The sequence below is a fragment of the Euprymna scolopes genome, chromosome 5, assembly GCF_053919585.1.
Source record: "Euprymna scolopes isolate OS-2025 chromosome 5, ASM5391958v1, whole genome shotgun sequence".
Classification (NCBI taxonomy): Eukaryota; Metazoa; Mollusca; class Cephalopoda; order Sepiida; family Sepiolidae; genus Euprymna; species Euprymna scolopes.
In genome coordinates, this window is record NC_136486.1 from 174657407 (window position 1) to 174672630 (window position 15224).

The following is a 15224-nucleotide window of genomic DNA, read 5'->3' on the forward strand; positions in this document are numbered from 1 at the left end:
CTACACTAGTCCAAATAAAGAGATTTCAAAATTCCAGGGGAGGAGGGAGGGTATAAAAAAAAGTCAGAAACGAATTGAAAAGATTCAAGATAAGATTAAAAGGCATTATCAGAGAGAAAATGCATGCTTGTTCATTTGATGCCATCAGAACACTGGAGAGAATGCCAATAGTTATATTCATGTTCTAAGCAAAGCAGTGAAACTGCATCGACCAGGTAGCTGCAAAGAGGCCTTACATATAGAAGAATGACCCAGCGGTTACAACATAAAGGGCAAGCTAAAAGCCAGGATCATCATAAACATTGAGGGTCTGAGTTGGAAGGCAGTGATGAAAGCCCCTGGTCGCTTGAGAGGTCACCCCAAAGCTCTCATCAAAGTTACAAAATCAAAGTCCATCGAATCAACTAATAATCCAAGTTTGATGAATATATCTAAAAACTAATGAAACTTGTGTTTCCTAGAAATCTTGCACACAAATATCATCTCATCCTGTAACTGTGCATGAGGAATGGTTATCACAAAAGCAAATAGATGACATATAAAGGAAGGGGATATAATCTTCTACAAAGGAACATTTAAAATATCAAGTAAAGATAAAAAAAAGGACATTTGTTAGTGAAGTGCTCACATGAAAACATTTTCAAGTGATCACAAAGGTAAGACAACACACAGACTCACAATAATGGAATGGCATTGTTCAATACCATGAAAAACTCGTCATTTGCAAATTAGTTTGACAAATAAGTGCACAAAACAACTCTAAAACTCTAGATAAAAAATATGAAATTTTAGAAAGTGATGAAGAAATCACCAAGAACATTAACTCCAAAGGGAGCATTATATGTCAAACACATCAAAGAATTGTCAAACTAAAAATTGTTTTTTCTTAAATCATTTTATCATAGGAAAATTGGGTGATTAATAATCCAAAATTAAAAAAGAAAAATTGAATTAGGACTTTTGATGAATACGTCTTATATAGCTGTACACAAGTTTTTTATTTTTTTAGCTACATTATTAAATTCTTAAAACTTTCATAAAACAAAATTGTATTTTTTTCAAGTAGAATCGAACCTGTAAAACTGAAATAAACTTTTGCGTGTCAAATATTCTTGTTGCTATCAGAACATGATTTAACACAATACAAACATTTCAGTTCTGAATTTTTTAGATGATGTCTGATCGCTTGTATTACTTGTTCTAATCGAACTATTGTTCTCATCTTGACTGCTATTTGTGCCTGACGAAAGTCGAAGGCTACACCAACCGAAACATTGCACAAATAACACTCAAGATGAGAACAATAGTTTGATCAAAACAATATGAACCAAATATTTTCAAGTAAAAATATTTTACACTATACAGAATTTGTTATTAAAATGTTTATAATTTAAATTATATTGACTGTTTTATAACCGTTTGGTTTGGTTAGAGAAGGCTATATTTAATGCTGAAGCAGCATCTAATGTAACCAGTTTCAATAAGTTGTTATTTTTATGAATAGCTAGGAATGCTTATGTCCATGGCTTTTGCAATGGATGCAACAGATCTGAGGAGCATAACAGATTCCATAGTCTGAATCGGTATCCATTACACTACTCATCCCTGCTTCATACTTTTAAATACGAAACACTTAATATCTCTCTTCCCATTATAAATCTATAGCTAAGAATGATAGAAAAAAGAAATCTACCGCACATATATTTTAGAACTAATTGTCTGATAAAGTTAAAATTGTATGGTGCTTATCTAGAATTAAACCTATCTTCAAAACAAAAACACAGAATAATCTTTTAAAAACTGATGTACATGTTTTGGAACTAAGATGTCATATTCCAAAAATCATATAAACAGATCAAGTAGTTTTGTTTCTTTATTTTTTTTTAACTAAGAAAATAAAACTTTATGAAAAAGGGAAACATTATGTTTTGACCCACAACATTTAATAAATACAAGGAGACAAATCAATTTGAACAAGCTCAAAATCAGTCTTGTAATGACTACAATTTCCTATTAAAATCATAAAAATGATTTCCTATATGAAAAAACTACTTGATCAATTGAAAGCCATTTTTAGAATATGACATCTTCATTCCATGACAGGTGTGTACATCATAAAGATTATTCTCGAATTTAGTTTTGAAAATAGGTTTACTTCTAAAATGTACAAAATATTACAAATAAAGTGAATGAATTCAGAAATAATCATAAACAAATATGCAAGAATATTTTGGATGAATCTAAATATTTAAAAGAATTTCATAAATATATTTCTATTAAATATTGTGTTAAATGTTTTTTTTAATTAAAAGTTGAAATGATATTGATGTACGGAGGTGCTGAAAAAAGCATCATATGAAGTAGTTCTAAAAAATTAACTGATTGAACTGGAGATAAAAAAGTTTATGAATGCTAATATGAGATGTTGATATGAATACCTTGTGATTGTGGAGGATTATCATTATCAGGATAATTGATTCCAGGGGGACATGAGGTTTGGGGGTGAGATGGACTGCAACCGTGCTGGGGAGGGGATTGCTGATGTGAGGGACAATCATTGGGTGCCTGACGAGATCCAAGAAAAGGCGGATGTCCTGGTGATCCAACATTCGGTCGAAGCTGACCAAGCCCTCCCATACCTGAACCAGATGGTGGCATTGAGCAAGAGGAATTCCCAGAGGGCGAAGAACTCAGCATATCTTTGTAGAATCCTGATCTACAAAAGAAAAAAGGTTAAAGAAGAAAAAAGATAAATAATTTGTCAATTTTATTTTCTTGTGTATTTTTTTTATATAGAACTGTACTAGTATAGTAGTAGTATCGAAGATGCCTCCGTTCAGTTTCGAAAGATAAAGGATACCCCCTGTAGGGGCAGCTGTGCATGTAATTGTGAGGCAAGAGTTGCGCAATTCATAAACACACCTCTCCTGAATTGACACTGCTTGAGTTCAGTGGCAAGGAGAAGTCCAGGATGACTGGAAACAATGTCAAGATAAGCGGAGAGCACATACAGCACCTGGAAGTCCCAAACTGACCAGGTTCAACGTTGCTTAACTTTGGTGATCCAACGTATCAAAGATTGCAATAGTATACTAGTATAGTATTAATAGTATCAAAAAATGCAACAGCAGTAATATCAAAGAATGCAATTAGTTCAATGATACAACAAAGGTGTGGTTGGAAAATTCTGTTGATTTTTTTTCATGGATTTGGGAGTTCAAATAAAGAATACTTTCACCTACAAAAATTTAGTCTTGACCAGAAATTCTTTTAAAATCTGCATTTAAAAACACTTCAAAACCACTTTAAAGGTTTGTACAGACACCATGTAAAGAGATGTTGGACATTTTTTCCCTATTATTAATAGATTTTTAAAAATGGCTAGTTCTGCTTATTTCATAACCCTCCAACATTTCAAAATAATTTTATAGTCTTTAAATTTATGAGTAGAAAGTTATTTCTGGCTAGAATTGAAATATCTAGAAAATGTTTGAGATGTTAAAATTTTGTTTTTTTAAATAAAAGTTTTCATTACTTTTTTTTTTCTATTTCAAATTAATTAGGAACTTTTCCTTAAAATAATTTCCATGTTTCATAAAACTGAAGAAAAAAGATGTCATTATTTGCTTACCTGCCATTCTGTGATGCTGACGATCCTGCTGACTTCTTTGGACTCTGTCCTGGATGAAAAACTTTGATATCAAACAGTGAAGGAATCTTCTTGCCATCTGATCCATCTTCTCTTGAAGAATCTGAATCACAAACAAGTTTTGCAATTGCGAAAAAAACGAATCAGTTTTTATTAAAAAAACTGATTCGTTTTCTCTTAAATTGATTTTAGTCGCGCATTTTATTAACAAAATGATGTCTTTCAAACGAACAACATTTTAAATTAATCAGTAATGTATATATTTTCATCATAGATTTGCAGTTTTTGTTCAGAAATGCCTTATATTAAAAACAAAAATACAAGAAAAATCTGAATAATGTACATATCCATGAGAAAGTAAAAATAAATTCCAAAACTTACATAAAATGATCAAGTAGTTTTATTTTTATAAAGAAAATCAGTTTTATGTGATTAATAGAAATTTTTAGGCATTACAAAAATTTTGCAAGTTTGAATTATTGAGTTATCGCCTTGAGATAGTTTCTAATATGGCAGACAAGACAGTAGCTTGTCTGTTACTCATATAAAATTTAATTTTCACATTTAAAAATAAAACTACTTAATCGATATATGTGATTCTTGGAATATGATATTTTTGTTGCATCACAGGTACATAGATCATACAGATTTTCCTTTTTGTTTTTTAATATAGGGGAAATTTGAACAAGCACAGAAATTTCTTTTTTCATGAAGGGAAAAGTGTCAAAATTGATACATTTAATAAAAATATAAAAAACTTATTTAATATTGATGTTATTAATGAACTTGTTTCCTCAGTTGAAAAAAAATATCACAAGTTGTTATCCTTCATATTGCATACAAAAGTAATATTTCAAGTTTTCGCAAAAGTTTTTCGTTTAAACTTTTCAGATTTTGTAGTTTACAAATTAAAAACGTTTATATGCTATTTTGAAAACTTAACTGTGATATTGTTTTTAATAAAGTTATTTTTCTTGCAAATTACTTTTTATATTTGATTTTTGCTCAAACATTTCCAGAAAGTGAAAATGTTTTTGTGTAAATTCACTAAAACTTTTGTATGCGTAAAATTAAAAATCGCATTTACTGAGGATTGATATCGTAAACACTAAATTTAGTCATTTAATTCGATGAAATTTTATCAAGTTTGACGCTTTTTGCTTTGATTAGGAATTTGGGTGTACGTATATATATATATATATATATACAATATTTATTATGACACTATATATACATATTTCAAGGTCGTACCATTGGTTTCGATACACCGAAAACAGTAATAATATACTGTGGAAAATCGGTATAATCTCTTCGGCGACAAAGAAAAATCTGAAACTAATGCAAAATGAACGAACATAGACGACGCTAGACGAGCGTTTAAGACTCAGAATTTCATATTTAAAAAAATATCGTTTTAAAACCGACGTTGATAGATTATGATTATAGAAGAAAGAAAGGAAGAATGTGTGTGTGTGTGTGTGTGTGTGTGTGTGCATGCATAGCGGGGTAGGGGGTGCGATGGAAAACTCTCTAAAAAATATAAAGGTCCTGTTAAAGCCATATTAATAAATAAAAGTAGGACAATTAACGGTAATAAATAATGAGAAAGGCATGAATATATTAATATGATTTATAAAAATTTTAAAATTATTTAAATTAATTAAATTAATTAAATTAAATAAAATAAGGATAAAGATAAATAAGGTAAATTTAATAAATAAATAAGAAATAAGAACTTTAAAAGAATTTTAAATTTTTTTAAAAAATATTAATATTTTAATTATGAGAGAATAATAGTGAATGGAGAAATTTAAGATAATTAAAATAATTAAAGGAAATTAATAAATATTAAAAGACTATACAACTATCAGATGCGAAGGTTGTGGGGGGGGGAAGGGGAATAGTTTCTCTATAAAGGTTATCCTTATTATTGGGGGGGGGGCGGTTATATGGTAAAGTTAAGGATATTAGGTGGTGAGAAAGGTTGAGAAATGAGTAGAAGAGAGTTGGTTTGGAGATTAGAATGAGAGGTGAATGTGGAATTTAGGTGTCTATACGTGAATAGGGTGTCTTTGTGTAAATAGGGTGTGTGATAGTAAGGAGGTAAGGTGGCGAGGAATGTTGAGGTATGATTAGAAGAGAGATGGTTTGAGGTTTAGAGTGAGAGGTGAATGTGGTATTTAGGTGTCTATGTGTGAATTAGGAGTCTTTGTGTAAATGGAGTGTGAATCGGTTAAGTTATGCTGTTGTTAGGCCATTTGGCGAGGAGGAATTTTCTTTTGTGGGGACATTGTCTGAAGATTTCGTTTTTAATATTCATACAGGCTATGGATGGGTTATTGATAGCCTGAAGGATCCTAAATTTTTCAGTAGTGCAAAGTGAGCAGGTCTTGGAGGTTGGGTCGTAAGATTTTTTAATATCCATGATTGACCATTTTATTTTATATGGAGTATTAGATTCTTTAAGCGACCAAATCTTGGTGGCTAAAGATGTGTCAAATTTCTTTTGGGGATATTTGAAAGTGGAGTTATGTGCATACAGCCTCTGCTTGAAGGTACCCTGTGGATACCAGGAAGATATTTCATATATGCCCAATCCACCCACCAGGCAGCGCAGACCCAACAGATCCAGGAACATAATTTGGTTCACCCCTCCGTTCTCCCTCAACGTCAGGTATAATATAGGTAGACAATTCCTTCTTCTAATAGATAAGCATTTTCCACCCACAAACAAACTCCATAAAATCTTTAATAGAAACACCATCAAAACTAGCTATTCCTGCTCTCCCTCAGTCGGCTCTATCCTGACATCTAAACCCCCAATCCCTATTAACCCCTCTAACCCTCGCTGCTCATGCAGGGGAGGAGATACCTGTCCTCTGGGGGGAGGCTGCACAATCAAATCTATCGTTTACCAGGCCAAAGTCATTCCTGAAAATAACCCAGGTAAAGAAAAAATCTACATTGGAATGACTCAGGGTACCTTCAAGCAGAGGCTGTATGCACATAACTCCACTTTCAAATATCCCCAAAAGAAATTTGACACATCTTTAGCCACCAAGATTTGGTCGCTTAAAGAATCTAATACTCCATATAAAATAAAATGGTCAATCATGGATATTAAAAAATATTACGACCCAACCTCCAAGACCTGCTCACTTTGCACTACTGAAAAATTTAGGATCCTTCAGGCTATCAATAACCCATCCATAGCCTGTATGAATATTAAAAACGAAATCTTCAGACAATGTCCCCACAAAAGAAAATTCCTCCTCGCCAAATGGCCTAACAACAGCATAACTTAACCGATTCACACTCCATTTACACAAAGACTCCTAATTCACACATAGACACCTAAATACCACATTCACCTCTCACTCTAAACCTCAAACCATCTCTCTTCTAATCATACCTCAACATTCCTCGCCACCTTACCTCCTTACTATCACACACCCTATTTACACAAAGACACCCTATTCACGTATAGACACCTAAATTCCACATTCACCTCTCATTCTAATCTCCAAACCAACTCTCTTCTACTCATTTCTCAACCTTTCTCACCACCTAATATCCTTAACTTTACCATATAACCGCCCCCCCCCAATAATAAGGATAACCTTTATAGAGAAACTATTCCCCTTCCCCCCCCCCACAACCTTCGCATCTGATAGTTGTATAGTCTTTTAATATTTATTAATTTCCTTTAATTATTTTAATTATCTTAAATTTCTCCATTCACTATTATTCTCTCATAATTAAAATATTAATATTTTTTAAAAAAATTTAAAATTCTTTTAAAGTTCTTATTTCTTATTTATTTATTAAATTTACCTTATTTATCTTTATCCTTATTTTATTTAATTTAATTAATTTAATTAATTTAAATAATTTTAAAATTTTTATAAATCATATTAATATATTCATGCCTTTCTCATTATTTATTACCGTTAATTGTCCTACTTTTATTTATTAATATGGCTTTAACAGGACCTTTATATTTTTTAGAGAGTTTTCCATCGCACCCCCTACCCCGCTATGCATGCACACACACACACACACACACACACATTCTTCCTTTCTTTCTTCTATAATCATAATCTATCAACGTCGGTTTTAAAACGATATTTTTTTAAATATGAAATTCTGAGTCTTAAACGCTCGTCTAGCGTCGTCTATGTTCGTTCATTTTGCATTAGTTTCAGATTTTTCTTTGTCGCCGAAGAGATTATACCGATTTTCCACAGTATATTATTACTGTTTTCGGTGTATCGAAACCAATGGTACGACCTTGAAATATGTATATATAGTGTCATAATAAATATTGTATCTTCAGCTCTCACATCTACGATCGAGCACTTTATTGGATTTTTTTCATCACCCCTGGACACGCTATATATATATATATATATATGAAATAAAATGGAGGTGGAAGGACCTGGATACTCAACGTTTCGCCCGATTTATGCGGGTAATCCACTACACTAGTTTACTCTAATTTATTTTTTTCTCTCATAAAATGTATATATATGTATATATGATATCTAATTTACATAAGGAAAACATGTTGCTCTCCCCCATCATTATATATAGCCCCAATCCTCCGACTCTCGTCAATGACCATCCCTCTTGAAGAAGCCCGCATAAATCGGGCGAAACGTTGAGTATCCAGGTCCTTCCACCTGCATTTTACTTCATATCGTCGGATTTAATCCATCTCAACAATCATATATATATATATATATAAAACAATTTTCAATGTTATTTTGAAATAAAACTATGCATAATTTCAGAATGAATATTTAGAATTAAATCAAAATTGAAAGCTTTAAAAGTTTATGAACAAAATAATTCAAGTAATGAATAATTGTTCTATAAATGAACCAAAGCAATTAGAAAATAAATCTCAAAATATTAAAAAAATTTGATCAAATTTTAAAAAATTAAGCAACTTAAGAATTGTAAAAAACAACTTACCATCATCTGATGAGTCATCATCTTTATGTTCTAAAATCTATAAACAAACAAAAATACATATTTAGTAAAATATGGGATTAATATGAAATAATAAATCAAAAATAAGTGGTTAACGCAATAGAAAAATTGTCGAACTGTAAATAACAAGTATGAAAACTGTGTTGCTGCACGGAGATTTGATTGATTTGTTTATCATGGTAAAGATTTGATTGATTTGTTTAACATGGTAAAGACGTAATAAAAAAAATGTACACTTTCATTTCAACCTAAAAAAAATTGCTTTATTTTTTATTACTTTTCCATTATTTCTATCCCAACACATCTGTACAATTACTGCCGATTAAGATTCCTCTAAATATCTCATCTGATAACTCCCAATAGTATCAATGCAGTTTGTTCTTTACATAATTGCAAAACTGAACTTTTTTTTTTTCAAATAAGATGCAGATGATGAATAAAAAGATTTCTCATAAGTTAAATTAACTGATCACAACAATTTAATATTGGGAGGAATACATAAGTTAAATTAACTGATCACAACAATTTAATATTGGGAGGAATACATAAGTTAAATTAACTGATCACAACAATTTAATATTGGGAGGAATACATAAGTTAAATTAACTGATCACAACAATTTAATATTGGGAGGAATACATAAGTTAAATTAACTGATCACAACAATTTAATATTGGGAGGAATACATAAGTTAAATTAACTGATCACAACAATTTAATATTGGGAGGAATACATAAGTTAAATTAACTGATCACAACAATTTAATATTGGGAGGAATACATAAGTTAAATTAACTGATCACAACAATTTAATATTGGGAGGAATACATAAGTTAAATTAACTGATCACAACAATTTAATATTGGGAGGAATACATAAGTTAAATTAACTGATCACAACAATTTAATATTGGGAGGAATACATAAGTTAAATTAACTGATCACAACAATTTAATATTGGGAGGAATACATAAGTTAAATTAACTGATCACAACAATTTAATATTGGGAGGAATACATAAGTTAAATTAACTGATCACAACAATTTAATATTGGGAGGAATACATAAGTTAAATTAACTGATCACAACAATTTAATATTGGGAGGAATACATAAGTTAAATTAACTGATCACAACAATTTAATATTGGGAGGAATACATAAGTTAAATTAACTGATCACAACAATTTAATATTGGGAGGAATACATAAGTGCAACAAAACAGAGTAAATCAGATTAAAGTTATGCGAGAAATTGGAAAAGTTACGATTATTTTAATAGACAACAGAATGAAAGGTGAAGATCAAGTGGGCCACGTTATCTATTATCTAAATTAGAGGTGAATTTTTTGAATGATGCACATTTTTATTTTCAAAAGATTAAAAAAAAAAGAGAGGAATAGGCTGGTTGGAAGTGAAAGAGAAATGAGGGAGAGGGATGAGGAAAACTGGACAGGGAGAGAGATGGATTACAAGAGATAGAATTTTGCTTAAATTAGCTGGATTGTCAGTCACATCTCATCTTGCATCTGACTTGATTAGTAAAAATCATTTACACACATTTTCAATCAGTGTTCGCTACATGCAAAATCTAATGCATTTCATCAATTACAGATTATAGTGTAACGTGGTCGTTACGCTCAAACCGCGCTCGTTACAGTTCAAACCACTCTCGGACCTCCCACGCTGCCTGGCACCATCGAAAAGGAACAAACAAAAACAAATTTATTACTGTTACTCTCCTGTCTCGACACTAAAAAGTCTCACGCTGCCACATGTCTACATAAGCTGGAACGCGTTTCTCTTTCTTCCAACTGCACGCCGGCCGATTCTCGCCTTCACTTTATACATCCATCTCCTTCGGTATCGATATTTTATCCCCCCGATCATGTGGTGTCCTTTTTTGTTTGTTTTCTCACGCAAACTTCCTAATTTGCATATGTGCTTTTTTTCGGTAAGCCAGCTATCTTACAGCTTCTGCTGCTATTTTCCCATGCGTCATTCATGTTACACTATCCAATATGTTATTTTTTAGTATTAGAATATAATACGCATCATTCACCATTTTATTACAAATGGAAAATGCAAACAGTGACAACCAAGTAAAACTTAGATCATTCGTCATAATGCTTTGGTCAAAAACTTTCCTCTGTGTATATTTCAGAATTTCCAACTTCAAAATAATGTTCACTTGTTAAACGTTACAAAGTAAATATTCTTTACAGCAACTACATCTTTTATGTTTTTAATCCTAACCCGACATCGTACATCAGTTACTTAGCTAATCAGACATATGAGATTTCACTTTATTTAACCCAGTTTCAATGAATTTTAAATTACAGATTATTCTCGCCTTTATTTTAAGGACATGTGGAGATATTTACATTTTGCAATAGTTTTTTTTTCTTTTCATATAAAGCGATAAAACATTTCAGTTTTATTTACTTATTGCAAGTAAAACCAGATGATTACTAACAAATACAAAGTATCCCTGCCAGTAGCCCCCTACATCAAAGTGGCACTGTGCCTTGTTTGGGGTGAAAATGTAATTAAAAAAATAAATAAAAAATATTTTTAAAAAAAACACACACAATGTTCCTATTTACTTGTCTCCCCATGAGGGCAGAATTAGACACAAGGTCAGTTTTTAATGTGGAGAAAATCCAGCTCTGCAAAAAGGGGCACTCTGGATAGGAACAAAAATAAAATTTGTCTTAGTCATGAAGGAATTCTCCTCCACTGACTGAGAACAGAAAAGATGAAGTGTAGCATCAGAACAGATACTACACTGTGATCTTGGCCCAAAAGCCCAAAGAACACAATGTTGAACTATGTATATAATCTAAATGTATGCAAGAGGCATTCAAAATACTCTTATTAACAATATTTAGAACTTTGCTTGAATCAATGTTTGTAATTATTATCTACGTCACATTTTCGTGGAGTTATAGCTGACCTTGTTTTAACTGGTTTCAACTATAATTTAGTTATCTCCCCTTGAATTTATACAATTTACTACTTGATTATTTTGCTTTTACAAACTACATGTAATATTAAATATCAAAAGAGAACATACTATAATACAAGCAGATTCCTAGATTCCAAGCAATTGTGTGGTCTGTATGCGTGGTCAAAATTCACAAACAGTAAATATGTTTTACTTTATTTTCTTTAAAATTTAAAAGTTCACATTTTTCTGGTTCTACTAATCTATTATAATGAAGTCGTATTTCTGTCTGTTTATTTACAATTTGATTAATATGTACAAAAAAGGTACACAAATTAATTTTTATAATTTGATTATGTACAAAAAGGTACACAAATTAATTTTTATAATTTGATTAATATGTACAAAAAGGTACACAAATTAATTTTTATAATTTGATTAATATGTACAAAAAGGTACACAAATTAATTTTTATAATTTGATTAATATGTACAAAAAGGTACACAAATTAATTTTTATAATTTGATTAATATGTACAAAAAGGTACACAAATTAATTTTTATAATTTGATTAATATGTACAAAAAGGTACACAAATTAATTTTTATAATTTGATTAATATGTACAAAAAGGTACACAAATTAATTTTTATAATTTGATTAATATGTACAAAAAGGTACACAAATTAATTTTTATAATTTGATTAATATGTACAAAAAGGTACAAATTAATTTTTATAATTTGATTAATATGTACAAAAAGGTACACAAATTAATTTTTATAATTTGATTAATATGTACAAAAAGGTACACAAATTAATTTTTATAATTTGATTAATATGTACAAAAAGGTACACAAATTAATTTTTATAATTTGATTAATATGTACAAAAAGGTACACAAATTAATTTTTATAATTTGATTAATATGTACAAAAAGGTACACAAATTAATTTTTATAATTTGATTAATATGTACAAAAAGGTATGCTGTTTCACAAATTAATTTTCATATTGAAGATTGACGTCTACACATTTTTATTCTAGTATGATTTCTATATATACTATTTATTAAAAAAAAATTCCATATTTAAGAACTTCACTTGCACATTACATCCAAAAAAATCTATTTTAATAATTATCCATGTTATGTTATAGAAAAATGAGAAAGCAAATAGCAAGTTCAATACATAACCCAATACCATCTAAAAAGTGCAAATAATAAGATAAAAAAATTTTTATAAGGTTGCACAGAAAATTTGAAAATAGTATTTCTACAAATAAAATGAAAAACTTATAGAAGTAACCTTTTCCAATAATATTTTCGTTTCTTCATTCAGCGGTTCATGAGAAAATTTGCATTTTTCTCCTTGATAACACTGAGCACCAGTATGATAGAATTTGCATGGATATTCGCCTATGAAAAATAAAGAAAGTATCATACACTATTTCAGGATAAAATATGGTGAACTGCAAAATAAAAAATTTAAATTTAGATGGATGTCTACAAAGCTCCACTTCAAAATTGTAAATATGAAGATTTGCAGATAAAAAAATTACTTTTTCAATTTTGGGGAAAATGTTTCACTTTGCAATAGAAATTTGATATAAAATGTTTTTTCACATTTTTTCTGTTGTTTTAAAATGGTGCTTATCAATAAATTCCAGTTTACAAATGCCATTTCATAATTTTGAACAGTTAGGATTATTTTACATAGCAAAACTGAACAACCCTGGAAAAATTGAACAGTATATGAAAAAGTATATATATAATTGGAGCAGTTGGTGTTTAATCAATAAATTAATCAGATTTATTTTCCAAAATAATATTAGAAGGTTAAAGAAATATCAACTGCAGGATTGGGAAATCATTTAATGTTAAAACCTTAAATAGCAAACTGATGTTTAATATTTCATTTTTATTCAATAATGTCGTACTCATCTAAGAATCTACAAAATATTAATCAAATAAAATTATGCTTGATAATTACAAATATATCAAATCATTTATTTTGATAATTACAACAAATATATTAAATCATTTATTTTGATAATTACAACAAATATATTAAATCATTCATTTTGTTAGAAAATCCATGAGAAAAAAAATTCTTTACCATGTAGAAACAAACAATTGTCTCCCTTTGTACATATACTGTTCAGATAAAATTTGCATATATCTGTTTTCTTTAAAGGTTTGAAGTCATGACTGTAAGGACAATCTTCAGCCTGTAAGAATAAAGAAAGACTCATCAAATATTTAAAACAGTCCATTTTACACATAACAGGCAACATTAAAACATTAATCTGTGACGAATTACATCAGAAAAAACATTATGAAAGCTTGCAAAAAAAACAAAACAAAGACTATAGAACATTCATGACAAACTTAAGTCAGCCATAAATTGAAGTTTATTTGTCCAATATGATTGGATCATTAAAAGAACTGCAAACTTTTTTAATGATTACATATATGGTATGTTTTTTTTTGTTGTTTATTTTTTTCAGATTATGAGGATCATCCTGTATGTGACACGTTATTTTTTTTTTATATTATCATTATTAATTATTTCATTTTGGGTAATCTAATCTTTCAACTTTAGTAAAATCAACATGGAGACGTGAAATGACTTCTTTTCTTAAAAAAGTATCAACCATTTTCTGCAGACCAGAGAGTGAATTGGCCAAAATGATATAAAAATAAGATCTTTTCTTCTAACGTTACCAAAAAATGATTATAATCAGTGTTAAAAATTTGCAGAGTTTAAATATTCTTTTATTAACACATGTTAATATGATAGTGACAACTGAACATAAGTTACGATAAACATCAAATTTCTGTAAAAAGTAAATATTTTCTTCACAATGGTTTGAACAAGAGACATTTTTAATAACTGATACTGACAATCAACAAATGACCACGAAAAAAATCATAAACAAATTAGTTCATAGCAGGCTTTCCATACGTGCTCAATTCACGTTTTCTCGTTGATATGTTAGGCAGGAGATAAAAAGAAGAAAATGATTAGTCATAAAGAAATTTTTTTTAAATTTAATAAAGATCAAATTAAAAAAACAACAATATTTTACTTTATTTTTGAAGATTTTTTTTTTCAATTAAATGGAATTGATAGATGATTACTAACTTTCCCTTCATGTAAACATGCAAAGTTTTCAACAATTTATGAAAAAATCTTAACTTATTTGCTTTGATTAAAACTTGAGAAATTAATTTTTTTACATAAATTTGAATCGCATTGACTGTAGTTATCAAGGATTGTTATTTCAACAGGTAGAAAAAGATTTTATTAAATTACAATACATATTTTTATTTACATGGAGAAAAATAATTGTTAATCAAAAAAATATTGCAATTTTCTTTTTATAAATATCAAATTACCTATAATTATATATAAAAGAAAAGACACTATGTGCGCGTGAGTGTTTTCTAGGGACTCCGAAACAGCTGGGACGAATTTTTTTAAATTCCACACGAATTTACTTTATGCATCTGGGAATGTCCTCAGATAGGTTGTATCAAAATGCCTCTGATAAGTATCGAAGATCGATAATCAAATAAATCTGATTAAAGAAAAAAACAGTTTGATTTTGAACTTATACAGCCTAACATTACAAGTGCAT

At 29.5% G+C, this 15224-nt stretch overlaps 1 protein-coding gene across 3 annotated transcripts in view; it reads right to left on the reverse strand.

The window, feature by feature from the left end:
• The window catches only part of LOC145277042 (uncharacterized), a 52937-nt gene that overhangs the window by 22994 nt on the left and 14719 nt on the right, over window positions 1-15224 (reverse strand). Inside the window, exons 6-10 of one of the 3 annotated variants that reach the window (XM_080128677.1) lie at window positions 13700-13811; window positions 12890-12999; window positions 8627-8663; window positions 3632-3752; window positions 2439-2716 (exon numbers count right to left, since the gene is read on the reverse strand). In XM_080128677.1, coding sequence (XP_079984803.1) covers window positions 2439-2716; window positions 3632-3752; window positions 8627-8663; window positions 12890-12999; window positions 13700-13811 — 658 coding nt within the window. The remainder of the gene's footprint in view (window positions 1-2438; window positions 2717-3631; window positions 3753-8626; window positions 8664-12889; window positions 13000-13699; window positions 13812-15224) is intronic. The other 2 variants (XM_080128678.1, XM_080128676.1) reach the window with 2 other exon arrangements.